Source organism: Diabrotica undecimpunctata, chromosome 9 (assembly GCF_040954645.1).
Source record: "Diabrotica undecimpunctata isolate CICGRU chromosome 9, icDiaUnde3, whole genome shotgun sequence".
NCBI classification, from domain to species: Eukaryota; Metazoa; Arthropoda; class Insecta; order Coleoptera; family Chrysomelidae; genus Diabrotica; species Diabrotica undecimpunctata.
The window spans coordinates 21,089,478-21,117,476 of NC_092811.1; the positions used below are offsets into that span (position 1 = coordinate 21,089,478).

At 30.3% G+C, this 27,999-nt stretch overlaps 3 protein-coding genes across 13 annotated transcripts; 1 reads left to right on the forward strand and 2 right to left on the reverse strand.

Moving 5' to 3' along the window:
* Window positions 1-1,567: 1,567 nt before the first annotated feature.
* LOC140449649 (uncharacterized) lies at window positions 1,568-16,963 on the reverse strand. 11 transcript variants are annotated; one of them, XM_072542922.1, is made up of 6 exons: window positions 16,545-16,946; window positions 12,515-12,655; window positions 9,122-9,602; window positions 7,334-7,814; window positions 5,632-6,028; window positions 1,568-3,348 (listed from the first exon to the last, which is right to left on the reverse strand). In XM_072542922.1, exons 1-4 carry the CDS (start codon window positions 16,693-16,695, stop codon window positions 7,793-7,795), a joined length of 795 nt encoding a protein of 264 aa, XP_072399023.1. In that variant the 5' UTR covers window positions 16,696-16,946; the 3' UTR covers window positions 1,568-3,348; window positions 5,632-6,028; window positions 7,334-7,792. The 11 variants fall into 11 exon arrangements, with proteins under 11 accessions (XP_072399023.1, XP_072399025.1, XP_072399026.1 ...); XM_072542924.1 differs by lacking the exon at window positions 1,568-3,348 and adding an exon at window positions 3,524-3,801; XM_072542925.1 differs by lacking the exons at window positions 1,568-3,348; window positions 5,632-6,028 and adding an exon at window positions 6,375-6,509.
* LOC140449650 (uncharacterized) lies at window positions 3,524-6,028 on the reverse strand. The gene is made up of 2 exons (XM_072542930.1): window positions 5,212-6,028; window positions 3,524-5,127 (listed from the first exon to the last, which is right to left on the reverse strand). Exon 2 carries the CDS (start codon window positions 5,034-5,036, stop codon window positions 4,032-4,034), a length of 1,005 nt encoding a protein of 334 aa, XP_072399031.1. The 5' UTR covers window positions 5,037-5,127; window positions 5,212-6,028; the 3' UTR covers window positions 3,524-4,031.
* A 330-nt stretch (window positions 16,964-17,293) lies between the features above and the next one.
* Window positions 17,294-18,930, forward strand: LOC140449651 (uncharacterized). The gene is made up of 5 exons (XM_072542931.1): window positions 17,294-17,691; window positions 17,781-18,001; window positions 18,212-18,301; window positions 18,356-18,445; window positions 18,631-18,930. The coding sequence occupies exons 1-5, from the start codon at window positions 17,432-17,434 to the stop codon at window positions 18,921-18,923; spliced, it is 954 nt and encodes a 317-aa protein (XP_072399032.1). The 5' UTR covers window positions 17,294-17,431; the 3' UTR covers window positions 18,924-18,930.
* Window positions 18,931-27,999: the final 9,069 nt, after the last annotated feature.

The following is a 27,999-nucleotide window of genomic DNA, read 5'->3' on the forward strand; positions in this document are numbered from 1 at the left end:
TCACGGAATACTACCAATATGGCGGCTGTTTCAATTGTCCCCGGTCTACCCTATTAGTAAGTCGCTACCATATAGAGGATACACCATTTATGTTTTTTAAATAACAAACATATAAAATCAAAATTTGGTTTTGATTGAAAGTAAACTAAATGCACAACCAAATACTTACCATGTCGGGATAGTATTATGAGGTTTTTTCCCTGGTTTTCCCTCATAATTTACTATAGAATCACTAACAGGAGAGTTTTACTGTCATCATGGCATGTGTTTGTCTTTTTAAAGACGAATTACATGCTGTGATTTTTTCTGACGGATATTCTCAAGTTAAAGTTGATTTCATGTAATCGAATGAACTATCTTACAAGTAAAGTCGTCCCAGAATCATTTTAAAGTCATCTACTTTAAAATGTATAATGTATGTCTGAATTGTCAATATAAATGAGCCAAATAAAATTAAATTATTAGAAGAATTTTTCACCAAGTAACAAAAAAACAAAATTTGTTTAATTTACTAATGTTTATTATATTTTAAGAACGATTTCCGAAGTGGAAATTGAAACGTCAATAAACTTACTTTAATCTTTAATTGTGGCTTATTCCCATTTAAATAGCAATTAATTAAAAATGCCACAAGAAAATAGCTTCAGAACAATATTAAGAAAATATTTCTATTCAAACAAAAAATTAAATTAAAGGTACTTACCACTGGTCTATATGCAATTTCGTCAATTTTCGTCGACTTTTTCGTAGGGCACATAAATGTCTTCATGAACTACACATTGTAAAAACTATGAACACACTGGTTTGTCAATAATCTGAATCTGAATAAACTTTATCCATTTAATCATTAGCACTAAATTCTCGTTTTCGTTTTAACATTATTTATGACCCTACCGAGAAAGTGTAGGGTCTATATTATCTGGTGACTAGATATCGATATCAAGGACAGCCTGTGTTGACCGAGAGAGATAACTATTAGCAGAGCTTCGAGCTTTTCTTAAAGAAGTTTACACAACAGCTGCTTTATGTTACATTTCATGTCAAAAGTAAAATACTAGGAATAGCCTTCTATTCCAACATGCATCTCCAGTTCACTTTTGAAAAAAACTATATTTTTCACTCTTTACGAGGAGAAAAGAGGTTAAAATGAAAGTAAAAGATTGCATTTCATTTCAATTCGAAAACCACCATTGTCCTACATGTACCAGTTCTATAGGGAGTCACTAACTTAGCATTGCGGCGCCTTCTCCACTCTCCTATCAATTCACATCTTTGATGTCTAATTTATTACTGCTGTATTGTAGCACTCGATCTATTTGTATTTTATGTCAATGCTGACTACGATCAAAATCGAACTCTTCTTTTTTCTTTTAATAAAAAACAAAGTTACCTTTCCTTTTCTCCCCATATTTAATTTCTTGGCCCTCTATTCTTAATATTAAGAGGCAACACTTCCTAAGCCATTCTTATTAGATTTTCATTCAGTTTAAAACGATCTCTCTAGTACTTTCTACAGACAGGTTGATATTATATAATACTCAAAAGTTTTTAAATCCTTCTTTATTTACATATAGGTATCCAGCAATTCAATGAATTTAAATATTTGTCATACAATAATTTGAAATTTACACTAATTAATATTTTTATAACAACTAAATATGGGTTTTCCTAAACTAAATTCCTTTTAATATAACACAATTTCTTAACAATATTTAATTTTCGAAGGTCTATATTTATTTTTCATTTTTAAATAAAAACGAGGTATTCAACCTATCTCGAGAGCTGAATCAAACCGAGCGAACTTTTTTTTTAAATATGGAAAAAATTCCTTTGATTATACAACGTCTGATCTGACACAATGATCTATGGAGACATATTCATGCCAAGTATACATTCAGTTAATTGTTTAAAATAATGTTTACACCTTTTTTCCAATATGTTTTTTCAAATGTTTCTTCAGATTACATTGCTAGGAAAATTCCTTAAAACAAATTTCACATGTTAAAGGTTTTTCTCCGATGTGTGTAGTCAAATGTGTTTTTAAAACTTTGCAGAGAAAACTGATTAAAATAAATTTCACAATTAGTAACGTTTTTCTCAAATGTGTACTTTGTTATGATTTTATCAAGTTGATTTGCCGAGAAAACTGCACAAGAAAAATTTCACACTTTTATGCTTTTTCCCCAGTATGTGTTTGCAAATGCGATTTCAAATTATATGCTGAAATAAATGCTTTAAAGCAAATTTCACACTTGTGTTTTTCCCCAGTATGTGTGCGCAAATGCCTTTTTAAATTAGATGATGAAGTAAATGTTTTAAAGCAAATTTCACACTTGTACGGTTTTTCCCCAGTATGCCTTTTCTTATGAATTCTCAAATGGCTGTGCTGAGAAAACTGCTTTATACAAATATCACACTTGTAAATGCCTTATCGCAAATTTCACATTTGTAGGGTTTTTCCCCAGTATGTGTTCGCAAATGTAATGTTAAACTTTGTGCTAGAGTAAAAGTGTTAAAAGCAAATTTCACATTTAAAAGGTTTTTCTCCAGTATGTGTTCGTAAATGCATTTTCAAATTATATGCTGAAGTAAATGTTTTAAAGCAAATTTCACACTTATAAGGTTTTTCCCCAGTATGCGTTCGCCAATGCATTTTTAAATTATTTGCCGCAGTAAATGTTTTCAAGCAAATTTTACACTTGTAGGGGTTTTCTCCAGTATGCGTTTGCAAATGACTTTTCAAATAATCTGCTGAACTAAAAGTTTTAAAGCAAATTTCACACTTATAAGGTGTTTCCCCAGTATGCGTTCGCAAATGAATTTTCAAATAAATTGGTTTATGAAATGCCTTAACGCAAATTTCACACTTGTAGGGTTTGTCTCCAGTACGTGTTCGAAAATGTGTTTTTAAATTATCTGCTGTAGTATATGCCTTAAAGCAAATTTCACACTTGTAGGGTTTGTCTCCAGTATGTGTTCGAAAATGTGTTTTTAAATTATCTGCTGTAGTATATGTCTTAAAGCAAATTTCACACTTGTAAGGTTTTTCCCCAGTATGTACTCGCAAATGTCCTTTCAAATTGCCTGATGAAGCAAATGTTTTAAAGCAAATTTCACACCTGTAAGGTTTTTCCCCAGTATGTGTTCGCAAATGTATTTTCAAATTATTTCCTTGAGTATATGTCTTAGAGCAAATTTCACACTTGTAAGGTTTTTGTCCAATCTGAACTATTACATTGTTGTTTAATATGGTTTCTTCAGGATGTTGACCAATTTGTTGTTGTTTGTGGTATGAATGATTAGGTGATGTATTTTTAGTTTCTATTTTATTGCTGATTTGGGAAATACCTAAAATATAAAACGAACTATAAAAATTTGTTTTTTTTTGTGCAAGCAGAAACTCAACAACAGGAATAAAAACAAATGTCTATAAGAAACATATAGTAATAAACAATGTCAAACAAGCAAGTTCTACTTGTTTCTTGCTTTCTCTATTACTTTTTACATCCACAGATTAATATAATTAAAATTCTTTTTTTTATTTCTATGTATACAGCAATTCAATCAATTTAAGTATTTGTCATACAATAAATATCGTTCTTTACACTAATTAATATTTTTCTAACAACTAAATATGGTTTTCACTAAATTAAATTCCATTCTACCGTAAATTTACACTCCCGCACTTCCTTCTTATTCCTTTTAATTTAATACAATTTCTTACTGATATTAATTTTTGGAAAACCTATATTTCTTCTTGATTTCTAAACAAAAAAGGGTTGTTCAACCATATCTCGAGATCTGAATCAAACCAATTTTTTTTTAAATATGAAAAAACTTCCTTTAGTTTGATCTGACACAATGATGTATGAAAACCAATTAAAACAAATTTCACAATTAGTAACATTTATCTCAAGTGTGTACTTTCTTATGTTTTATTAAATTAATTCGCTGAGAAACTGCCTTAGACAAATTTCGCAGTATGTGTTCGCAAATGCATTTTCAAAATATCTGTTCTAGTAAATGGCAAATTACACACTTGGAATTTTTTCCCCAGTATGTACTTTTTTATGCTTTGTTACATTGCTTTGTTGAGAAAACTGCCTAAGACAAATTTCACACTTGTAAGGTTTTTCCCCAGTATGTGTTCGCAAATGTACTTTCAAAGTGTCTGAAAAAGTAAATGTTTTAAAGCAAGTTTCACACTTGTAGGGTTTTTCCCCAGTATGTGTTCGCAAGTGCATTGTTAACTTATTTGATACAGTAAAAGTTTTAAAGCAAATTTCACACTTGTAAGGTTTTTCCCCAGTATGTGTTCGTAAATGTACTTTCAAAGTGTCTGAAAAAGTAAATGTTTTAAAGCAAGTTTCACACTTGTAGGGTTTTTCCCCAGTATGTGTTAGCAAATGTGATTTCAAATTATATGCTGAAATAAATGCTTTAAAGCAAATTTCACACTTGTGTTTTTCACCAGTATGTGTACGCAAATGCCTTTTTAAATTAGATGATGAAGTAAATGTTTTAAAGCAAATTTCACACTTGTACGGTTTTTCCCCAGTATGCCTTTTCTTATGAATTCTCAAATGGCTGTGCTGAGAAAACTGCTTTAGACAAATATCACACTTGTAAGGCTTTTCTCCAGTATGCGTTTGCAAATGCCTTTTCAAATAATATGCTGAACTAAAAGTTTTAAAGCAAATTTCACACTTATAAGGTGTTTCCCCAGTATGCGTTCGCAAATGAATTTTCAAACGAATTGGTTTATTAAATGCCTTAAAGCAAATTTCACACTTGTAGGGTTTGTCTCCAGTATGTGTTCGGAAATGTATTTTTAAATTTTCTGCTGTAGTATATGTCTTAAAGCACATTTCACACTTATAAGGTTTTTCCCCAGTATGTACTCGCAAATGTGCTTTCAAATTGTCTGATGAAGCAAATGTTTTAAAGCAAATTTCACACCTGTAAGGTTTTTCCCCAGTATGTGTTCGGAAATGTATTTTTAAATTTTCTGCTGTAGTATATGTCTTAAAGCACATTTCACACTTATAAGGTTTTTCCCCAGTATGTACTCGCAAATGTCCTTTCAAATTGTCTGATGAAGCAAATGTTTTAAAGCAAATTTCACACCTGTAAGGTTTTTCCCCAGTATGTGTTCGGAAATGTATTTTTAAATTTTCTGCTCTAGTATATGTCTTAAAGCACATTTCACACTTATAAGGTTTTTCCCCAGTATGTACTCGCAAATGTTCTTTCAAATTGTCTGATGAAGCAAATGTTTTAAAGCAAATTTCACACCTGTCAGGTTTTTCCCCAGTATGTGTTCGCAAATGTATTTTCAAATTATTTCCTTGAGTATATGTCTTAGAGCAAATTTCACACTTATAAGGTGTTTCCCCAGTATGCGTTCGCAAATGAATTTTCAAACAAATTGGTTTATTAAATGCCTTAAAGCAAATTTCACACTTGTAGGGTTTGTCTCCAGTATGTGTTCGAAAATGTGTTTTTAAATTATCTGCTGTAGTATATGTCTTAAAGCAAATTTCACACTTGTAAGGTTTTTCCCCAGTATGTACTCGCAAATGTCCTTTCAAATTGTCTGATGAAGCAAATGTTTTAAAGCAAATTTCACACCTGTAAGGTTTTTCCCCAGTATGTGTTCGCAAATGTATTTTCAAATTATTTCCTTGAGTATATGTCTTAGAGCAAATTTCACACTTGTAAGTTTTTTCCCCAGTATGTACTCGCAAATGTCCTTTCAAATTGTCTGATGAAGCAAATGTTTTAAAGCAAATTTCACACCTGTAAGGTTTTTCCCCAGTATGTGTTCGCAAATGTATTTTCAAATTATTTCCTTGAGTATATGTCTTAGAGCAAATTTCACACTTGTAAGGTTTTTGTCCAATCTGAACTATTACATTGTTGTTTAATATGGTTTCTTCAGGATGTTGACCAATTTGTTGTTGTTTGTGGTATGAATGATTAGGTGATGTATTTTTAGTTTCTATTTTATTGCTGATTTGGGAAATACCTAAAATATAAAACGAACTATAAAAATTTGTTTTCTTTTGTGCAAGGAGATATTTGTGCAGAAACTCAACAACAGGAATAAAAACAAATGTCTATAAGAAACATATAGTAATAAACAATTTCAAACAAGCAAGTTCTACTTGTTTCTTGCTTTCTCTATTACTTTTTACATCCACAGATTAATATAAATTAATACTCAGAAATTTTTAAATTCTTTTTTTTATTTCTATGTATACAGCAATTCAATCAATTTAAGTATTTGTCATACAATAAATATCGTTCTTTACACTAATTAATATTTTTCTAACAACTAAATATGGTTTTCACTAAATTAAATTCCATTCTACCGTAAATTTACACTCCCGCACTTCCTTCTTATTCCTTTTAATTTAATACAATTTCTTACTGATATTAATTTTTGAAAACCTATATTTCTTCTTGATTTCTAAACAAAAAAGGGTTGTTCAACCATATCTCGAGACCTGCATCAAACCAATTTTTTTTTAAATATGAAAAAACTTCCTTTAGTTTGATCTGGCACAATGATGTATGAAAACCAATTAAAACAAATTTCACAATTAGTAACATTTATCTCAAGTGTGTACTTTCTTATGTTTTATTAAATTAATTCGCTGAGAAACTGCCTTAGACAAATTTCGCAGTATGTGTTCGCAAATGAATTTTCAAAATATCTGTTCTAGTAAATGGCAAATTACACACTTGGAATTTTTTCCTCAGTATGTACTTTTTTATGCTTTGTTACATTGCTTTGTTGAGAAAACTGCCTAAGACAAATTTCACACTTGTAAGGTTTTTCCCCAGTATGTGTTCGCAAATGTACTTTCAAAGTGTTTGAAAAAGTAAATGTTTTAAAGCAAATTTCACACTTGTAAGGTTTTTCCCCAGTATGTGTTCGCAAATGCATTGTTAACTTATTTGATACAGTAAAAGTTTTAAAGCAAATTTCACACTTGTAAGGTTTTTCCTCAGTATGTACTCGCAAATGTCGTTTCAAATGGTCAGATGAAGCAAATGTCTTAAAGCAAATTCCGCACTTGTAGGGCTTTTCCCCAGTATGTGATTTTTTATGAGTTGTCAAATTGCTTTGCTGAGAAAACTGCCTAAGACAAATTTCACACTTGTAGGGTTTGTCTCCAGTATGCGTTCGGAAATGTATTTTTAAATTTTCTGCTGTAGTATATGTCTTAAAGCACATTTCACACTTGTAAAGTTTTCCCCAGTATGTACTCGCAAATGTCCTTTCAAATTGTCTGATGAAGCAAATGTTTTAAAGCAAATTTCACACCTGTAAGGTTTTTCCCCAGTATGTGTTCGCAAATGTATTTTCAAATTATTTCCTTGAGTATATGTCTTAGAGCAAATTTCACACTTGTAGGGTTTGTCTCCAGTATGCGTTCGAAAATGTATTTTTAAATTTTCTGCTGTAGTATATGTCTTAAAGCACATTTCACACTTGTAAAGTTTTTCCCCAGTATGTACTCGCAAATGTCCTTTCAAATTGTCTGATGAAGCAAATGTTTTAAAGCAAATTTCACACCTGTAAGGTTTTTCCCCAGTATGTGTTCGCAAATGTATTTTCAAATTATTTCCTTGAGTATATGTCTTAGAGCAAATTTCACACTTGTAAGGTTTTTGTCCAATCTGAACTATTACATTGTTGTTTAATATGGTTTCTTCAGGATGTTGACCAATTTGTTGTTGTTTGTGGTATGAATGATTAGGTGATGTATTTTTAGTTTCTATTTTATTGCTGATTTGGGAAATACCTAAAATATAAAACGAACTATAAAAATTTGTTTTTTTTTTGGTGCAAGTAGATATTTGTGCAGAAACTCAACAACAGGAATAAAAACAAATGTCTATAAGAAACATAGTAATAAACAATGTCAAACAAGCAAGTTCTACTTGTTTCTTGCTTTCTCTATTACTTTCTACATCCACAGATTAATATAAATTAATACTAAGAAGTTTTTAAAATCCCTTTTTTATTTCTATGTATACAGCAATTCAATGAATTTAAGTATTTGTCATACAATAAATATCGTTCTTTACACTAATTAATATTTTTCTAACAACTAACTATGGTTTTCACTAAATTAAATTCTATTCTACCGTAAATTTACACTCCCGCACTTCCTTCTTATTCCTTTTAATTTAATACAATTTCTTACTGATGTTAATTTTTAGAAAATCTATATTTCTTCTTCATTTCTAAACAAAAAAGGGTAGTTCAACCATATCTCGAGACCTGAATCAAACCAATTTTTTTTTTAATACGAAAAAACTTCCTTTAGTTTGATCTGACACAATGATGTATGAAAACCAATTAAAACAAATTTCACAATTAGTAACATTTATCTCAAGTGTGTACTTTCTTATGTTTTATTAAATTAATTCGCTGAGAAACTGCCTTAGACAAATTTCGCAGTATGTGTTCGCAAATGCATTTTCAAAATATCTGTTCTAGTAAATGGCAAATTACACACTTGGAATTTTTTCCTCATTATGTACTTTTTTATGCTTTGTTACATTGCTTTGTTGAGAAAACTGCCTAAGACAAATTTCACACTTGTAAGGTTTTTCCCCAGTATGTGTTCGCAAATGTACTTTCAAAGTGTTTGAAAAAGTAAATGTTTTAAAGCAAATTTCACACTTGTAAGGTTTTTCCCCAGTATGTGTTCGCAAATGCATTGTTAACTTATTTGATACAGTAAAAGTTTTAAAGCAAATTTCACACTTGTAAGGTTTTTCCTCAGTATGTACTCGCAAATGTCGTTTCAAATGGTCAGATGAAGCAAATGTCTTAAAGCAAATTCCGCACTTGTAGGGCTTTTCCCCAGTATGTAATTTTTTATGAGTTGTCAAATTGCTTTGCTGAGAAAACTGCCTAAGACAAATTTCACACTTGTAGGGTTTGTCTCCAGTATGCGTTCGGAAATGTATTTTTAAATTTTCTGCTGTAGTATATGTCTTAAAGCACATTTCACACTTGTAAAGTTTTTCCCCAGTATGTACTCGCAAATGTCCTTTCAAATTGTCTGATGAAGCAAATGTTTTAAAGCAAATTTCACACCTGTAAGGTTTTTCCCCAGTATGTGTTCGCAAATGTATTTTCAAATTATTTCCTTGAGTATATGTCTTAGAGCAAATTTCACACTTGTAGGGTTTGTCTCCAGTATGCGTTCGAAAATGTATTTTTAAATTTTCTGCTGTAGTATATGTCTTAAAGCACATTTCACACTTGTAAAGTTTTTCCCCAGTATGTACTCGCAAATGTCCTTTCAAATTGTCTGATGAAGCAAATGTTTTAAAGCAAATTTCACACCTGTAAGGTTTTTCCCCAGTATGTGTTCGCAAATGTATTTTCAAATTATTTCCTTGAGTATATGTCTTAGAGCAAATTTCACACTTGTAAGGTTTTTGTCCAATCTGAACTATTACATTGTTGTTTAATATGGTTTCTTCAGGATGTTGACCAATTTGTTGTTGTTTGTGGTATGAATGATTAGGTGATGTATTTTTAGTTTCTATTTTATTGCTGATTTGGGAAATACCTAAAATATAAAACGAACTATAAAAATTTGTTTTTTTTTGGTGCAAGTAGATATTTGTGCAGAAACTCAACAACAGGAATAAAAACAAATGTCTATAAGAAACATATAGTAATAAACAATGTCAAAAAAGCAAGTTCTACTTGTTTCTTGCTTTCTCTATTACTTTCTACATCCACAGATTAATATAAATTAATACTAAGAAGTTTTTAAAATCCCTTTTTTATTTCTATGTATACAGCAATTCAATGAATTTAAGTATTTGTCATACAATAAATATCGTTCTTTACACTAATTAATATTTTTCTAACAACTAACTATGGTTTTCACTAAATTAAATTCTATTCTACCGTAAATTTACACTCCCGCACTTCCTTCTTATTCCTTTTAATTTAATACAATTTCTTACTGATGTTAATTTTTAGAAAATCTATATTTCTTCTTCATTTCTAAACAAAAAAGGGTAGTTCAACCATATCTCGAGACCTGAATCAAACCAATTTTTTTTTAATATGAAAAAACTTCCTTTAGTTTGATCTGGCACAATGATGTATGAAAACCAATTAAAACAAATTTCACAATTAGTAACATTTATCTCAAGTGTGTACTTTCTTATGTTTTATCAAATTAATTCGCTGAGAAACTGCCTTAGACAACTTTCGCAGTATGTGTTCGCAAATGCATTTTCAAAATATCTGTTCTAGTAAATGCCTTAAAGCAAATTTCACACTTGGAATTTTTTCCCCAGTATGTACTTTTTTATGCTTTGTTAAATTTCCTTGTTGAGAAAACTGCTTGAGACAAATTTCACACTTGTAAGGTTTTTCCCCAGTATGTGTTCGCAAATGCATTTTCAAATCATTGGCTCTAGTAAATGTTTTAAAGCAAATTTCACACTCGTAAGGTTTTTTCCCAGTATGCGTTCGCATATGAATTTTCAAATGAATTGCTTTAGTAAATGCTTTATCGCAATTTTCACACTAGGGTTTTTTCCCAGTATGTGTTCGCAAATGCTTTTTCAAATCATTTGCTGCAGTAAATGTCTTAAAGCAAATTTCACACTCGTAAGGTTTTTCCCCAGTATGCGTTCGCATATGAATTTTCAAATTAATTGCTTTAGTACATGTCTTATCGCAAATTTCACACTTGTAAGGCTTTTCCCCAGTATGTACATTTTGATGCTGTGTCAAATTTCCTTAACTGCTTGAGACAAATTTCACACTTGTAAGGTTTTTCCCCAGTATGTGTTCGCAAATGCATTTTCAATTAATCGGCTCTAGTAAATGTCTTAAAGCAAATTCCGCACTTGTAGGGTTTTTCCCCAGTATGTAATTTTTTATGAGTTGTCAAATTGCTTTGCTGAGAAAACTGCCTAAGACAAATTTCACACTTGTAGGGTTTGTCTCCAGTATGCGCTCGGAAATGTATTTTTAAATTTTCTGCTGTAGTATATGTCTTAAAGCACATTTCACACTTGTAAAGTTTTTCCCCAGTATGTACTCGCAAATGTCCTTTCAAATTGTCTGATGAAGCAAATGTTTTAAAGCAAATTTCACACCTGCAAGGTTTTTCCCCAGTATGTGTTCGCAAATGTATTTTCAAATTATTTCCTTGAGTATATGTCTTAGAGCAAATTTCACACTTGTAAGGTTTTTGTCCAATCTGAACTATTACATTGTTGTTTAATATGGTTTCTTCAGGATGTTGACTAATTTGTTGTTGTTTGTGGTATGAATGATTACGTAATGTATTTTTAGTTTCTATTTTATTGCTGATTTGGGAAATACCTAAAATATAAAACGAACTATAAAAATTTGTTTTTTTTTGTGCAAGGAGATATTTGTGCAGAAACTCAACAACAGGAATAAACACAAATGTCTATAAGAAACATATAGTAATAAACAATGTCAAACAAGCAAGTTCTACTTGTTTCTTGCTTTCTCTATAACTTTCTACATCCACAGATTAATATAAATTAATACTCAGAAGTTTTTAAAATCCTTTTTTTATTTCTATGTATACAGCAATTCAATGAATTTAAATATTTGTCATACAATAAATATCGTTCTTTACACTAATTAATATTTTTCTAACAACTAACTATGGTTTTCACTAAATTAAATTCCATTCTACCGTAAATTTACATTCCCGCACTTCCTTCTTATTCCTTTTAATTTAATACAATTTCTTACTGATATTAATTTTTGGAAAACCTATATTTCTTCTTGATTTCTAAACAAAAAAGGGTAGTTCAACCATATCTCGAGACCTGAATCAAAACAATTTTTTTTTAATATGAAAAAACTTCCTTTAGTTTGATCTGGGCACAATGATGTATGAAAACATTTCACAATTAGTAACATTTATCTCAAGTGTGTACTTTCTTATGTTTTATCAAATTAATTCGCTGACAAACTGCCTTAGACAAATTTCGCAGTATGTGTTCGCAAATGCATTTTCAAAATATCTGTTCTAGTAAATGCCTTAAAGCAAATTTCACACTTGCAATTTTTTTCCCCAGTATGTACTTTTTTATGCTTTGTCAAATTGCTTTGCTGAGAAAACTGCCTCAGACAAATTTCACACTTAAGGTTTTTCCCCAGTATGTCTTCGAAAATGGCTTTTAAAATTATTGACTCTAGTAAATGTATTAAAGCAAATTTCACACTTGTAAGGCCTTTCCCCAGTATGTGTTCGCCAATGTATTTTTAAATTATTTGCTGTAGTAAATGTTTTAAAGCAAATTTCACACTTGGAACGTTTTTCCCCAGTATATAAATTGCTTTGTTGTGAAAACTGCCCAAGACAAATTTTACACTTGTAAGATTTTTCCCCAGCATGTTTTTCTCCAGTATGTGTTCGCCTTTTCAAATTATCTGTTACAGTAAATGTTTTAAAACAAATTTCACACTTACAAAATTTTTGTTGAATCTCAACTTTTATACTTTTGTAAAATATGGCTTCTTTAGCATGTTGACTTATTTGTTGTTGTTTGTGGTATGAATGTTTAGGTGATGTTTTATTAGTTTCCATTTTATTGCTGATTTGGGGAAAACCTAAAATATAAAACAAACTATAAAAATTTGTTTTTTTTTGGCGCAAGGAAAAATGTTTGCAGAAATTAACAATAGGAATAAAAACAAATAAGTCTATTGTAACGTTATAAACGTCCCATCTTTATTAATTTATATTTAAATAATCATTCTATTTTAATTTCTTTATTAATTTATTAATTCCTTCACCTCCAGTTTCGTTTTTACTATTATTTCTTCAAAAAGTAGTTGGCGCCCTATGTCTTTCTTTTCTCTCTCTCTGTCCCGTAGAATAAATATTCGCTCTCTCTCTTTCTGTCCGGTAGACTAAATATTCTGTTCTATGTTGACAGAAAAGCTAATTCCATCATAGGCATACATCCTATGACATCTGTGCTAACTTCATTCAGTCTCCCACTTACTTTGTGTCAATCAGCTTTTCTGGCATAGCGGGATATGTTTTTTGTCTATAATTAAAATTTATAAAAGAAGGTAAGATTTATAATAAGCTTCATTTTATGGTCTGCAGAATTCTCTTGGGGTGAGTACTTTCATTGTAATCAATATTCTATAATTCTGACAGCATTTTCAATATTCGTAATCGTAACCTCACTTCTTTCCAAAGCACGTTTTTCAGTTATATGGATATAGGAATCTTCATCAACTAGCCTCTAACGTCCACTGCTGAACATAGGCTTCTCGCATGCTTTTCCACTTAATCCGATTTTGCGCCATCTGAATCCAATTTGTAGTCACTCTTTTTATGTCATCTGTCCATCTCGTTGGGGGTCGACCTCTATTTCTGTTAGCTTGTATTCGGGGTCTCCATTCCAAAATTCTTTTTGTCCACCGGTCATCAACTGATCTTGCTACATGACCTGCCCAGTTCCACTTTAGTGTTGTTATCCTTTCAATAACGTCTGCTACTCCTGATCTTTTGCGTATAGTAGCATTGGGTATTCTATCACGTAGAGAAATCCCTAACATTATCCTCTCCATGGCCCTTTCCGCAACTTGTAGTTTACTCACTGTTGTTCCTGTGAGTGTTAGGGTTTCTGCGCTGTAGGTCATCACTGGCAAAATACACTGATTAAATAAATTAAATATAGGAATCTTACAAAGAATTTAACTAAGTTTAATAATAATTATATTTCATTTTATCCTTGCCATCTACTATTTGTTTCATTGTAATTTTGTAAAATGGCAAGGAAGTTAAACCCCTTTTAATGTGTCTTTAATACAAGTTGTTCTTTATATTTTAGTTCATTGGCCGAATTCAAGATTTAATGGCTGTATAGAAGACTATTGGAGATTTTATGGGAAATTTCAGAATATTATGGAACAACTGTAATATTGTACAACATACTCTGGAAGACCTAACTGTCTAATTGGGAGGCCACACAAGCAGCCCATTGCTACATTGTTTATTACTATATATATTTCTTATAGATATATTTGTTTTATTCTTGTTGTTGAGTTTCTGTAAAAATATTTCCTTGCAGCAAAAAAAACAAATTTTAGGTATTCTCCAAATCAACAATAAATTATAAACTAAAACTACATTACCTACACATTCATACCACAAAGAACAACAAATAAGTCAACATCCCGAAGAAACCATATTAAACAAAAGTTGGCATAAATCCGTTAAGGCATTTAATAACCCAATTCATTTGAAAACATTATTTATTTTGGAAAGTAATATTAGAGCAAACTATGCATAGCAGTGTTGGCATGTTTTTATAATGTAGATGCTGTATGCTTCAAATATAAAAAGATAAAGCTTTAGAACAGTAAATTTTGTTTATATTATATTATGAATTCTGCAATTTTTTATTTATGTAAATCAACAATGAGTAAATATTTGTTTGCAATTAATCTCGAAAGAGACAAATATTTACTCGTTATTGCTTCATATAAATTAAAAATTACAGAATTCATAAAGTAGTATAATCAAAATGTACTTTTTAAAAGTTTTATCTCTTTATATTTGAAGCATACAACTATGCATTATAAAAACATGCCAACACTGCCAAACCGAAATATTTTTGACATTTGCGGCTATGTTCAGCTTGTACTTTTGGTAAACTCAAACGGAATTCCTTTCAACATGTTTGGTGTTTTTATCATTAAAATTGTTATTTGAGTCAGTTTCATTATTTGTTTTGTATTTAGAATATGTTAACTGGACACTGGCCGTATTATCTTCATTACCTTGAGTTTTTATTAAACCCTCATTAACGGTTGTATTAAGTTTTTGTGAGACTCTGGTTCTGGTTATTTCTGATTTCAATAAATTTAATTTTTCTAGCAAATGTTCATTATTTGATTTTATTAGATTATTGTTATTTAATAATAAATTGTGCTTATCATTTTTTTTCAGCTAACAGCCTATTTAACCACTGATTTTCTGTCGCTATGGCACTAAATGATTCAATGGGATGTCCATCACTATTTTGGCAACAAATTACATGTCAACTCCCTATTTTGAAGAATTTCACTTTGATTTTCACAGCACATGAGATGTGATAACTATTTCCACATACTATACAGTGTGTACAACGAGTGTTTTATTAGGCTTAGTTTGACAACATTTAAATGTATTCACTTCAAAATCTACTTCTTTTACTACAGAAAGAGATGACGGCACATTTTTACTTTCCGCCATCTTGGATCTGATAATAACTGAATGAATTGTTGGAAATTACTAATATTTGCTGTATTTGTTATAGTATCACGTATTTGCTTTGCTAAATCCTCTTTGCATAAGGAAGTATACTTATCTTATTTTATAAGATAATAAAACCAAAGTTTATGTTGATTTCATCCTAGTAAAATGTCAACAATTAAGTATGCTGTAAGATGTTTTCTGATTACTTGGTGACTGCTTAATTTTGTGGAATTTATTTCTTCAAATTATTTTTATTTTGTACACTAAATAAGTTTATTATTTGTTATCAATAAATTGTATGGTGCAAATAAATAAATATTGATTGTCGGTAATTCGTAAAATTTTATTTTATTTATGTGTATTTACTATAAATATAAATATTGTCTATTCTATGAGTATGTGTGGTTGGTTGTATAGTAATTTCCAGCCACTTCTAGTCTGTTAAAACGTAACTATCTTCGCAAAAAAATAATTACTAAATTCACTAGACAGTTTGGATTGGGAATAGCGAACCGACTATATAAAGCTTAGCTCTAGTCTGCCTTACCACCTACTGTAATATGTTTTTGTTATACTCAGTTCGCTGATCCCAGTCCTAACTGTCTAGTAAATTTAGAAATTATTTTTTGATGTGTTGGACCAACTGTTAGGGACCTGAAATTACAATACAACCAAGCATATTCACATACTCTTTATTAACAAAATTAAATTATATCAATTAAAATAACAGTTTATTTTAAGTTATGTAGTTGCATATTATATATAGATTAGTACTTACAATGGAACGATTTTAATGACAATAATTAATGAATATACACTCCCTATTATTCATTATTATTCTTCCTTTTTCAGTGAAAGAAGTCTGAACAGTAAGTTTATTTGAGCTGTTAAGGTGTGATACAAATTTTGGTATTGTATGTTTAATACAAGGAAATGGGTACTAGTGTATTAAGAGGGTATGATTTCTAGGGAAATGAAATCTATATCAATGAATTCTGCGATTGTACAATGTTTATTTTACAAATGTTTTGTGCCTGCTCCAAAAAATTATTGATAGCAGTAATATACACAATAAATTTGTCAGTCATTTGTCAAAGTTTGTTTGGACATCAAGTCCAAAAAATTTCACATACAAGAAACATTAAAGTTGAATGAAAATTAAAACTTATCAAAACTGCAACTAGGTAAAGTACCTTGTTTATATTTGACGTCGCATTTATCATGTTTAATTTAGTGCCTCACCTGAATCATTGTCTTGTGTCTCCTTTTTAACATCTTTTATATCTACTTCTGTGGATAACTGACTCTGCATATATTGTACGTCTGCGCTATTAAAACCATTATCAAATTCCTCAAGTTCTTTCTTAATTTTTATCTTAATATCCATTTCCATTATGCAGTTAGTTACAGTTCACTAAACGATAATTCTTTATTATGAACAAAGACACCACAAAGAATAGACTCTTATAGAACAGCAGTTCAACTGGGCCGTGGGCGATTTGGTCAGAGAACAACCCAACACACGTGTCCTCTTATCTATGACACGTGTGTTCGGTTTTTCTATGATTTGGTTATGGTTACGGTTTATACCACTTATACCCTAGAATAACAGAGATGGGTTGTTACAACACATTGTTGTAACAATAGAGAGTTTTTAAGCCCCTTATTTCAGTAACGTTAAACGTTATACGTTATTCTGCTCATGCGCATTAACAGAAAAATAACGGATTACTTTATTAGCGGATAAGGTATTCCCTTATTTAGGTAAAGATAAGGTTAACGTTATTAAGGGATTACGTGTTTGTAATGTTGTCAAATGCCAGATATCTAAGTCATAAAAAACAAAAAAAAGTCAGATGAGCAGAACCAAAGATAACTAGAATAAAAATTATAGTAATGATGTTTAAAATTCTAATCAAAATTTTTGTTTTTCTTAAAAAGGATTATAGTTAATAAACAGATAATATAACCTGCTTGGCAACCCTGTTAGAATAAGACACTTGATTAAACTGTGTTGTTAAACTTGTTCCGTGGTTAAACCTCGTGGCCCTCGTGCATACCTCGTGTCGTTATTGTTTTGTTTTTAAAGTTGTTTGTTGTCTTTGGTGAAGTATTCAGATTTTTTAATAATGGAGTGTGAAAAAAAAAGCACATTATATCCGAATATAAATATTTTAAAGAAAAGACAAAGATTTTCGGATCACGACGATTTAACTCTTTTAAGAGAAGTTCTTGGACATAACCCCTTTGTCGATCAAACTGGGTGGAATGTGATCCAAGAAAATTTGTTTAGTGTTACTGGCAAGCAATTTAGTATAAGAACACTGAAAGACCATTTGGAACGTTTAATTAAATCGTGGCTTCAAGAATATAAAATTTTACGTGACAAGTAAGTAGTATTTTATGAATTTGGGGAATGAATGAAGTGCTAAAATTAATCCATAAATAACATTCATTTTGCATTTATTTTAATTATAGATCTGGCATAGAAGTCACAGAAACAGAAAAAGATCTTTTATGTCACAACATATTTGATCTTATGGAAGAATCAAAAGCCTCAAAAATTAAAAAATTTAAACCACAAAATTTGGAAAAACAAAAAGGTGTGGAAGCACGAAACAAATGGACGTTGTTACAAAGTCCAAATTCATACAAACAAGAAGATTGCATACTTGATGCAATTGATCATGATTATGGTAGTAAGTATAGTAATATTTATTCTATACATTAGAGTATTTGCAAACATAATGAGTGCATTTAGCGGATGTCAACTGGTGTCACAGATACAAGAAGTGTTAATAAAAACAGCTGATATTCCCTGAATGTATCCAGTTATTGTAAATTGTATGACAAATAAATAAAATGTATTATTCAACTAAACAGTTAATCATTTTTATTTTTATATTTAGACATAACAAAAAGTATAGAAGAAACAATTGTATCTGATGTAGAGACAGAGGAAATTAATTTGGAATGTATCACCATGGAAGAGAACACATGTAAGTTATAAATTATAATTATGGTCAAACAAATACAATATGCATATATTCTAGATACAGCTGATACATTACAACAAAATGAAACTCCAAAAAAGAAAGATATGAAAGAATTGCCTGGTCCCTCACAAATTTCTAAAATAGCAGGTGAGTAAATTGATGTTTCCTTAGAAATTTAGATGATTTATAAAAACCTTGATTAGTAGAATGTAGAGATACATTTTTATTTAAATTTAAAAGTTTTATGTAAAATGGGTTGGATGATTCAGAGCTACTACACTTATTTTTAAGATTATGAGTAATTTTTTTACCTTACCGACTATTTTTTTTAGGTCCCATAAGATCGAGAAAGAGGAAAATAAACAGCCAAAAGCAAGGGTTAGAATATTTACACCAGTATGACGAAAAACAATTCGAGTTAAAAAAAAACGAATTAGATATAGAAAGACAAAAATTATTATTAGAGGAAAGAAAATGTAAGTTAGCCGAATTTGAAGTGCAAAAAAAATTGGAACTAGAAGAAAAAAAATTAAATTATGAAATTGAGAATAGAAAATCATTAACTCAAATAATAGAAAGGCAGGAAAAGCTTATAAATATTTTAATAAATAAATTGTCTTCTTAAATGAAATTTGTTTTTTATTATAAAACATTTACACAGGTTATTTCATTAAAACATAATTACATTATTATATAATAATGTTCTGGTGTTCATGGTTTTCATTTCATTCAACATCACATTAGAGAAAATAATTAGAGAGTCAAAAGTTAACACCAGAAGAACAATAATAACAAAAAGAGTACAAATATTGGCATTTGCAGATATGTTAATATTATAGCTAGAAGCGAAAGAGAGATGATAGAAGCGTTTAATGCTATAGAAAGAGTGGCACAAAACAGTGGCCTAAACATTAATGAAATAAAAACCAAATACATGAAGGCCAGCAAATCAACAGGCCAAAGAAACCTACAAAATCTGACAATAGGAGACTATAACATCGAAAGTGTGAAAAATTTTACATATCTAGGTTCACTAGTTACCGTAGATAACAGTGTCAGTGAAGAAGTTAAGAGAAGAATACATATCGCTAATAAAACATAATGAACTAATTAAACATGTAAGATCTAACATCACAAGAAAAACCAAGTGCAAAATACACAAAACCCTGATAAAACTGGTCCTTATATATGGATTAAAAACATGGACACTGTCGAAAAGAAATGAGAACCTATTAGGTACTATTGAATGAAAAATTATTGGATGTTTGCGCTGGATAGGCCATGTTGAACGGATGTTGGAGACTGAAACATCAAAACATATAATGAGGCAAACACCAGTAGAGAAAAGGTCAAAGGGAAGACCCAAACTTAGATACATGGAACAAGATATGAAAACACTTCAGATTACCAACTGGAAAAACAAAGCAAGGAACACAACAGAATGGTGGAAAATCCTAGAACTAGCCAGAGTCCAGAAAGGGTTGTTGAGCTACTGATGATGATAATGATGACCTGTTATGAAGTATGTATAAACTGTGTGATAGTTTTTGGACAATATTTAAATGTTAAATGTTTCTATTGGTTATGGTTTTTAATTGATTGTTACATAACATGCAAAAAAATATAGTATATTTTTTTCTCTCTTGCTTAAGATGAAAAGCAGAGGTACTGATTTCTTGAAATCAGCACCAACTGATCTTCTGCATTTTTTCTTTCTTATTGTATTTTATGCATATATAAATTATATATTTTGTGTATTGTATGAAGTTGAAGGAAAAATAAAGACCTTTATTATTATTATTATTATTATCTATTTATGGTCGTTTATGTTTCTCCACTACTTGAACTAGTCATCATTCATTGGTTCTAAATATTGTTCCAAAGTGGGTGATTGTATATTAAAAAACTGACCAGACTGACTACCATATAAGCAAGTATGGCAGTTTGTCAATATTGTTGCAGTTTTATACATTAATTCAATATCTTGCAACAGTAGTTTCTGGTTTTTTTTGAAGTCCAGAAATGCAAATTCTGCAATAACTTTCTGAAAACTCCACTCAACTGCTTGCCTTACAGTGGACATTGAGGAATTAAAGTTTTGTTGTAATTCATTGACACCTTGTCCTGGATAAGGACACAATAATAGTTCCCGAACACCATAAGCCTGGTCTCCATACAGAACAAAAGTACTGCCATCAGGAAATCGTGTCTTTTCTTCCAACTGATTGTAAAATCCTGATTCCCGAAGTATTCCAGCATCGTGTCTTCTACCCATAAAAGCTCCATGCAAACTGACTGTTATGCCATCTGGACACACAACAGCTTGGTATTTTACACAATGAAAATGTTTGTGACCTGAATAATATGCTTCCTGATCTGTTACAGGTCGGCATATGGGTCTTGCAGTGCCATCTATGAATCCCCAACAATTCTGTACAGCTCCTCCCTTATTGGCCACTGCCTACAATATAAATGAAACTGTTATAGAAAAAAAGCACTATAAAAATAATATTTAATATGAAGGTAAAAGATTTACTTTTATGGGTAAGAAAAATACATATTTTCCCATTCATTTATAGTTATTTAATCAAATCTCATTTTGAAAGACTTTTTACATTTAATAAAATTTAATTTACCTGCGCATATTGTTGCAAACGGTCTCGACTTAACCAATTCAGTCTATTTAAGTCTTCTAAAACATATACAAAATTGTCATATATATGTTTACAAACAAAATTGCATATTTCCGACAAAGCTGCTGGGGATCTTTGGAAAACATACTCCAAATCGCATAATCGATTAGGATATGCTAACCTACGGAGAAATATACAAATACCTTCAATTCCTAAAATAATAAAATTACTGTTAAAATGTTTCTCAAACTAAAAAAAAAATTCATACAAGCTATGGCTATTATTTACCTGTTACTGCATGGCCAGATTTGGTTCTAAAATGATTTGGAACACGTAAATACTGAGCTAGTTGAGGAATATCCTTTTTCTTAAATCGAAAATTTAGTTCAGCATCTTTCTCTTCAATTGTTTCCAACACAAAATGTGGTCTTGGTGCAACAGGTATTACAGGATCAAAAATATTATGCAGAATTAAGCCTCTTATCAAATTGTGATCTATTGCTTCTCCGTGTCTTCGTCGTCTTAATACATTTTCAATATTTTCTTCCATTATAGAAAATAATTCAAATAAAATAGGTTATAGAGTATAAAGTGGTAAATACTTTATTTTTATTTTTTTATTTATTTTATTTTATTATTTTAACCAAAGAATATAACTGCCCAACTGCCGTTTTATAGGTTACGTTCATCAAATGTCAATTAACGATAATCTGTCATATCTTTCTGAAAGCTGAAAGGATTCAGGCTTCAAAAACTATTTTAAGTAAAAACGTTATCCCTTATTTATTATTCAATGCGCATGACAAGTATAACGTTTTACGTTTAACGTACATCAAAAAGTAGAGGGCCTAAAAACTCTCTAATGTGTTGGGTTGTTCTCTGCTTATACTTCAAAAGCAAAAGAGGGTGGCTGCATAAACTCACAGCGTGGTGCCGTGGCCGTCGGCTTAAAAAACTATCATGAAAATTTCAAAATGAAATATGTAGTTAGGGGGAAGTGGGAAAGGAGTACGAACGGGTAACTTTGCATCTACGCCTAAACAAATTTCGATGCCATTGATTTGCAAACTGTCTTTTTTTGTTTTTTCACAATAAAATCTTTATTTTTAATATATTGAATTGTTAAATTTTTAATTTTAAAACTTAAAAATGTATGATATTTACAATATTTAAAGTATTTATTTTTTTAATTGTATAACTTTGAATTAAAAATAGGTTTGTTCCAACACAACGAAAAACCGTCACATAACTTTTTATTATACTGTTTTTCTGCCCAGAAATTAACGAAACATTTTTAAAAAATTTCAATTTAAAAAAAAGTATTCAATGGAACTTTTTACTAAATTATGAAATTTTCCATTTCGCCGAAACTTCCGTTTCATCCATAATTTTTTAATAACAACAAAAAGCATTCCTGATTTATTTTTGAAATATTTAACAGTACCTTTTTATGAATAGTATAGGTATGTGAAAGTTTTTACGCTGTATGGGTAGGTACTATTTAATCTTGTTTTAAAATAACAACTAGAAGTTACAAAACATAATTTTCACAATGAATGAATATTGGTGAAATTATTACAATATAGTCTTAAACTGATTTATACTTAAGATTTGTACATATTTCAATTAAAAATTTGAATCATAATAATTTTTCTAAAAAGATTAATTTATTAGAAGTTAAAATATAGGTTATTCCACGAATATATGACTGTTTCGGATTACTTCGATAACGAATATTTTACTGTGCAAGTAGAAATATGAAGGTAAATTGTTCTAATTCTTATTCCAATAAAAAGGATCTACTAGTATGACATCTAAACTATTTTTTATAAACTTATTTCAGTTAATAGATGTTCAGATAGATGCAAAATTTATTGTGAAATTTAATCCGAAAATAACAAAAATTTTTACACAAACGCTACTATAAATAAATATAATGACAGACATTTGGGTAAGCATTCAGTGAAATGTAAACACCAAAGAGGCGTGCCGGGTTTCTTTGATATTACACTATTTTATTACTTTATTAGGTACTACAACTGTAATAAACAGAAATATACTATTTTTAATATAAATGAAAAGAAATTGGCAGATCGATGATTCAGAAACCAGAAAAAGAATCTAATATTTCACTTTGTTAGTTTTAAATATTTGTTTGCTTTGAGTGGATGTACTCTGAAAAGTTCCGAAAGTAACGGGTATAACATACCGGCTACTGATAGTTGAAGTAACAAGTCGTTACAGATATTAAGATATTAAAAAGTAACGAAAATTTATATAGAGTTTCATATATCGCCGACTGATTATGGCTGTGAATCTGATCGTTGATAGTTTTAGGAGATTAGGAGAATAAGAGAATAAGTAAGTTTTTTTTAATACTAATTGAATATTCGACTAAAGAAATTACACTATTTGATCACTTAAGTATTGTTACACTTCATTTAAATAACTTAATTCAAAAACAAACTTGTTCACAATACTAAACTCAATGATAGTAATTATATACCTACTTCAAAATCTGAATTACTGTTCTATAAACTATTAACTCTATATATTTATATCATAACTTCATATTTAAATCTGTCATAACAGTATTTTAAAAATGGGAAGAATTTACTATTGTACAATTCAGCACATTGGACCATTTAAATCGATACCTTAAAGCGAATTTAAAACAGTCGTATATTCATGGAATGGAGTATAATATTATTTTCTTTAAAAAAATTTATAAAACGCTAAAATTTAATCCTATTCTACGACCACGCGGCATCTACATATAAAAATATCTAAAGTTGCATTTATTGCCCCACTCTTTCATATTTTAGAAGCAATAATAGCACAGAATACTAATCACAACTTAGTATTCTGTGATAATAGAGTAGAGCTGACATGACCGCTCCTTAAAGGTGGATTTTCACAGGTCCGATATCCGACGGTACGATGATACGATATAAATTTCAGCGAATTTCATTGGTTGAAAAATGACAGGTGGGATTTTCGTACGAAATTAAAAGTCGTCGGAAGAAGTTAAAAATATTTTAACTTTTGCACGAAAATCGGATGAATTTTGACATTGTTGACATTCTAACTTAAACCTTAGCCTTACTTTTGTCGACTGTTTATGTTTACTATTTGAAATATATTTAAAATAGAACAAAGACCTAATTGTTATATTAATGCAATGAATAAAGTATTGGTTTTAGGTCTTCTACACTATGTGAGGCAAAAACGACGAGAACGTAGATAAATATAATTTGTATACATAAATTATATCAAACAAAACAGCTAACATTTATTGTCAGTTAATTGAAATAAATATTAATCCATTCAATTATCTGACACATGATACATATATATGACACATAATATGTCAAAAAATTTCGGATACGACAATCAAATATATTCGTACAAAAAAATTTCGTATTTCGTGTCATCGGATATCGGATCTGTGAAAATCCAGCTTTAGTGGTACCACGTGCGTCCAACCTGACTAACCTTTTGCCGACTTTCAAAAATAACATGAACAATTCTTCTATAAGCGTCTATATTCTTTGTTATGAACAAAGGTATTCTTGTCTTAAGGTATCTTTTTTAATCTGATATCTCATGACAAGTCATCAGTAAGATATGACATGAGTCCAGAGATATGTAAGAGAGGGGATATGACACAAAGGATATTTCTGTATCTACGAAATGGGACCACTTAATTTGACAGTATGTACTCTCCAATATGGCGACGGGCAGGTCCGGATTCCAATTTATTCAAACTGTATTTACTGTTTAGTTTGGGAATAAGCGTTGAGTTAGATTAATAATAGTTATTTGGAATAAAATTACTTTCATTTTTAGTACTCTTCAAGTACACTTTAATAATAATTATAAAATTTATTACGTACATAAAGTTTAAAAAAATGTACATTTAGAGGTTTTTAGAGGACAAAGATCTATTATAGACTATATTCTGTTGAATAGAGAGCACTAACATCAGCAGAAATAGGAAGCGATCACAAATTGGTATTGTGCCGAATGAAAACACTATATGTGATAACAAAACACCGAAATACACCACAAAGATAAAAGTCGAAAGCTTACAGGATGACTCGACAAGATACCTATTCCAGAAAAGAAGAACCGAAAAAAACAGAAATACATATATCACAGAAAGTGATGGAGTCGCAGAAAGCTGAACAATACTTAAGTCTAATATCTTAGCCTCGGCCAAGAAAGTTCTCGGTAAAAGAAATATAAGTAAAGTGAAGGAAAAATGTAAAGAAAACAAAAAAGCTTACCTGAAATACATGTCAACCAAAACACAAGAGGCATAACATAATTACAAGACAATTAGAAACGAAACACATGCACTTATAAGAAAAATAAAAAATGGTCACTGGGAACGTTTTTCGAAAGAAATGGAACATAATTTTTCTCGTCTGCAAAAGGAAATATAGCGCTTCATCAGACGTCAAAGAACGGAGGTAAAGTAACTAATAGAACTAAAATACATAGAAAATGATACGTGGATTGACTACCTAAAAAAGCTATATACAGGAGAAGAACAAACGACGCTAGAACCGGAAACATCAGAAATTACAACATATAAAGAACTTAATATAAATGTACAGGAAGTTCGGAAAATACTTGAAAACCTGAGGAACAGAAAAGCAGCAGGTCAAGACGAGATACCAAACGAATACTGAAATATTGTGGAGCAGCAATGACAGAACAATTAACAATATTAATTAATAAAATTATAAAACACAATAAAATGCCGGAAGAATGGAGAAGGAGCGAACTAACTCTACTATATAAAAAAGGAGATAAAAACAGACAAAAAACTACAGAGGTATAAACTTGTTAAATACTACGCTAAAACTTACAACTAAAATTTTACAAGTGTTAATTAATCACAATATAAGTTTAGCAGATGAACAACCGGGTTTTTTAAGTGGTAGATCGTGTACAGATGCAAAATTCGTTATAAAGCAAATTACTGAGAAATCACTGAATTATAATAGACCAGCATTTCTGTGTCGGATTGACCTAAAAAAAGCGTTTGACAGAGTAAGACTGAAAGATGTAATCCATCTTCTGTATAATAGAGAAGCTCTCCTAAATATTATAAAAACTATCGAAAACATCGACCAAAACAACAAAATTGAAGTCAGAATAGAGGGACAACTTACAGAACCTATAGAAATAGGCAGCAGAATAAGACAAGGGGATTCGTTGAGATTGAGCCCCATGCTCTTCAATTTGATCATGGATCAAATCATCAAAAGCGTTAACAAACGAAGAGGATACAGAATGGGAAACAAAGAAACTAAAATACTCCGTTACGCAGATGACGCAATATTAATAGCCCAAGATGAAGATAGTCTGCAAAGATTGGTCCACAAATTTAACATAAGAGCAAAAGAATTTAATATGACAATCTCATCTCAGAAAACTAAAACAATAGTAGTCAGCAAAGGACCACAGATGTAAAATAGAAATTGATGGCATTAGCAGAAACAAGACCCGACAGAGCCACAACGCAAAGAATAATGATAATTTGATATTGAAAATGCTATATCTTCCTTAAACTATACCAGCTCAGTAGGTATTGATCAAACCCCCACTAAAATAATTAAATACATTTCTTCATATATATCTCCTGTTCTGTCTCACATCATCAACCTATCTGTCAAGGATGGCAAGTTTCCAAGTGACCTTAAAACGGGAGTAGTTAGTCCAATTTTTAAAAAAGGAGATCCATGTTTGGTTGATAATTACAGGCCAATCACCGTAACAAGTGTACTCTCTAAGATTATCGAAAAGTGTATTTACAGTAAAATGTTAAATTTTATGAATAAATATGATATCTTAAATAAATGCCAGCATGGGTTTCTTCCTAATAAATCTACCGAGAGTGCTTCTATTTCATTATTTAATTATATCCACGCTGCTTTGGATCGAAAAAGGTATGTGGGTGCATTTTTTTTGACTTAACTAAGGCTTTTGACTCTATTGACATTGAAATTATACTGCATAAATTAGAAGCCCTTGGTTTTCGGGGTCATTTCTTGAGCTGGTTACGGTCATACTTACAACATCGTAAATTCCTAGTAAAAGTCGATAATAAGAAGTCATCTATTTTTAATCTTGATCAAGGTGTACCGCAAGGCTCCGTATTGGGACCCTTAATATTTCTTTTATATGTCAATGATTTGATAATTTTTTTAACTGCAGACCATACAGTTCTTTATGCAGATGATTCAACAATTGTAGTTGACGAGTCAACTGAAGTCGAACTCATTTCAAAAAATGAACTTAGTAGCACAGGAATTTACAACCTGGTGTAAAAGGAACTCTTTAATGGTAAATGCAAAGAAAACTATTTGTATGCAGTTCTACTCGCGCTGTAAGCCATCCCATGGTTATAAAATCACAGTCAGTTCCGAGGAAATACCCTTTAGTGATACAACACTATTTCTTGGTAGCATTCTAGAAAGTAATATGACATGGGATGAAAATGTCACTAAAGTATGCAAAACAATGAATAAGGGTTACTATGCGATCCTTCAGTTGAAAACTCTATTTAACACCAATCAATTGATAAGTGTGTATTATGCATTGGTTTATTCATATATGGCCTATAATGTTGTGCTGTGGGGAAACTCTAGAAACTCTTCTAGAGTTTTTATAACTCAAAAGAGAATTCTTAGATTGATATTCAATATTGATAATAGACAATCATGTCGTAAATATTTTATTGAACACAGACTGTTGACTTTTTATGCTTTATATATTTATAAATGTATTATTCACGTCAAAACTAAATTTCAAAATTTTACCCTCAACTCTGACTTTCATAATTACCCGACAAGACACGGGAGGTTGATAAGCGTGTGTAAACACTCCACAACTCTCTTTGAAACTAGCCCTGATTTTGCAGGATCTAAATTTTACAATTGTTTGTCACTTAATATAAGAAATGAAAATAATATAAAAAAATTCAAAAATAAATTAAAAGCATGCTTGATCCAATTATGCGTTTACAACCTAAATGATTATTTTGACTTAATAAAA